The sequence below is a fragment of the Theobroma cacao genome, chromosome 2, assembly GCF_053813885.1.
Source record: "Theobroma cacao isolate CCN51 chromosome 2, ASM5381388v1, whole genome shotgun sequence".
Taxonomy (NCBI): Eukaryota; Viridiplantae; Streptophyta; class Magnoliopsida; order Malvales; family Malvaceae; genus Theobroma; species Theobroma cacao.
This window is the reverse complement of record NC_142640.1, coordinates 35,192,534-35,195,019: the sequence shown is the minus strand read 5'-3', so window position 1 is coordinate 35,195,019 and position 2,486 is coordinate 35,192,534. Positions and strand designations below refer to the sequence as shown.

Below are 2,486 nucleotides of genomic sequence, written 5' to 3'. Positions count from 1 at the left end.
GATGCCCTCACCATGGGTTACTAAAATGGTTGTAGGTACAGGCTTTCTGCAATAGGTTGTTAGGTTTAATCAGTACCACTATTGACATTATAGAAGGTGGAGCATTAATGGGAAAATCTATAGATGAGGCATATGATTTGTTAGAGGAAATGGCTTCTAATAATTATCAATAGCCATCAAAGAAATTGGTGTCGAGGAAAGTTATAAGTGTTCATGAGCTGAATGCAATTACTATCTTAATTGCACAACTAGCTACTTTGTCTAAAAAAAATTTGACACTTTGGGTCCTCATGTTGTTCAGAGCCCTTTTGTGACATGCAAAATGTGTGGGGAAGGGCATGCCAGTGATCATTGTCCTACTAATGCCGAGTTAGTGGAATTTGTTGAAAATTAAAATAAGTAACAGAGTAATCCTAATTCTAACAATTTCAATCCTGGTTGGACAAATCACCCTAATTTCTCATAGAGCAATACTTAAGGAACTTCATCTTAAGCGAAGCCAGTTTTTCCTCTTAGATTTCAATCAAATTTAAAGCTTTTGTGCTTGAGACATGAATAGGTCAACTTGCCAATGCCATCAACGACTGACCTCAAGGAACTTTACCAGGTGACTCTGAAACCAATCCCATAAAAGAAGGGAAGAAGCATTGTAAGGCAATCACACTCAAAAGTGGAAAAGAGGTAGAAGGGAGTAGCTTGCAATCAAATTCTTCAAGTAAGCTTATGGAAAAAGAAATAGTGGGTGAGAAGAAAGATGAAAAAGTTCAAGAAGAGAAGGTTCAGCTCAACCTGCCATCGTCTTTCTTTCAATGCTTTCAGAACCAAAAGCTTGACAAGTAGTTCTAGAAATTCCTAGAGGTATTTAAGACGTTCAATATTAATATCCCTTTTGTTGAAGCTTTGGAGTAGATGCCAAGCTATATCAAGTTCCTTAAAGACATTCTGTCTAAAAAGAGAAGATTGGGTGAATTTGAGACAATTGTACTTATTGAGGAGTGCATTGCTATCATCCAGAATAAGCCTTCACCAAAGTTCAAGGATCCGAGTAGTTTCACCATTCCATGCACTATTGGTACTCTATTGTTTGCAAAAGCTTTAACTGATTTGGGAGCAAGTATCAATTTGATGTTATTATCTATTTATCGAAAACTTGGTTTAGGGGAAATCAAGCTTACTTCTATGACCTTGCAACTCACTGATCGATCTTTCACTTATCTAAGAGGTATTGTTGAAGATGTGCTAGTTAAAGTTGATAAATTTATTTTTCAAGTAGACTTCATAGTACTTCACATAGAGGAAGATCGTGAAACACCAATTATTCTGGGGAGACTATTTTTAGCTACTACTATAGCTCTTATTGATGTAAAAAAGGGAGAACTTACCTTAAAGGTTCAAGACCAAGAGTTAACTTTCAATATTTTCAAAGCGACAAAGTTTCCTCAAGAGTTTGATGAATGCTTTGCAATCAACATAGTAAATAAAATCACCAGTGAATTGTTTATAGAAAACTATCCCAATGATCCACTTGAGGCTTCTTTAATTTCTACTTCTGAAAGGGATGATGATGAATTTCTTGAATTTGTTGGATGCTCCACCATGTGTTATTATATTTAATCTTTAGTTCTAGTCCTTGGAAATTCCAACTTCTTTTTTCTGTACCTACTAAGCCTTTTATTGATGATCCACCCAAATTGGAACTCAAGTCATTGCCAACTCATCTAAGGTACACTTTTTTGGGTAACTTATCTACATTACCAATTATTATTTCTCTTTCTTTTACTAACGTGCATGAAAACAAGCTCTTGTGTGTGCTAAGAGATATAAGAAGGCATTAGTGTAAACTATTGTAGACATTAAAAGAATTAGTTCATCTATCTGCATGCATAAAATCCTTCTAGAGGGCAACTTCAAAACTACCATTGAGCATCAACGTCGACTAAACTCGATCATGAAAGAACTAGTTAAGAAGGAGATCATTAAGCGGTTAAATTCGAGTATTGTGTATCCTATTTTAGATAGCTCATGGGTGAGTCCAGTCTAATGTGTACCAAAGAAAAAAGGAATGATTGTGGTTTCTAATGCCAATAATGAGCTCATTCTGACTAGAATTGTGACTGGTTGACGAGTATGCATGGATTATCGAAAGCTTAACAAGGCCACTTGGAAGGATCATTTTCCTTTATCGTTCATCGATCCAATGCTTGACAGCTTAGTTGGTATGGAATTTTACTGCTTCTTAGATGGTTACTTTAGATAAAACCAAATTGCCGTTAACTCTTAAAGATCAAGAGAAAACCATTTTTACTTGCCCCTATGGGACTTTTGCCTTTTGATGGATGCCATTTGGACTTTGTAATGCCCTGACTACATTTCAGAGATGCATAATGGCCATCTTTACCGATATGGTGGAGTAATGTCTAGAAGTACTATGGATGATATATTAGTTTTTGGAAATTCATTTGATGATTGTCTCCATAATCTTGCTA

The 2,486-nt window shown here is 35.7% G+C and overlaps 1 protein-coding gene across 1 annotated transcript; it reads left to right on the top strand.

The window, feature by feature from the left end:
* The first annotated feature begins 909 nt into the window (after positions 1 to 909).
* LOC108660689 (uncharacterized) lies at positions 910 to 1,614 on the top strand. The gene has a single exon (XM_018114948.2). The coding sequence runs from the start codon at positions 910 to 912 to the stop codon at positions 1,612 to 1,614; it is 705 nt and encodes a 234-aa protein (XP_017970437.2).
* The last annotated feature ends 872 nt before the right edge of the window (positions 1,615 to 2,486 follow it).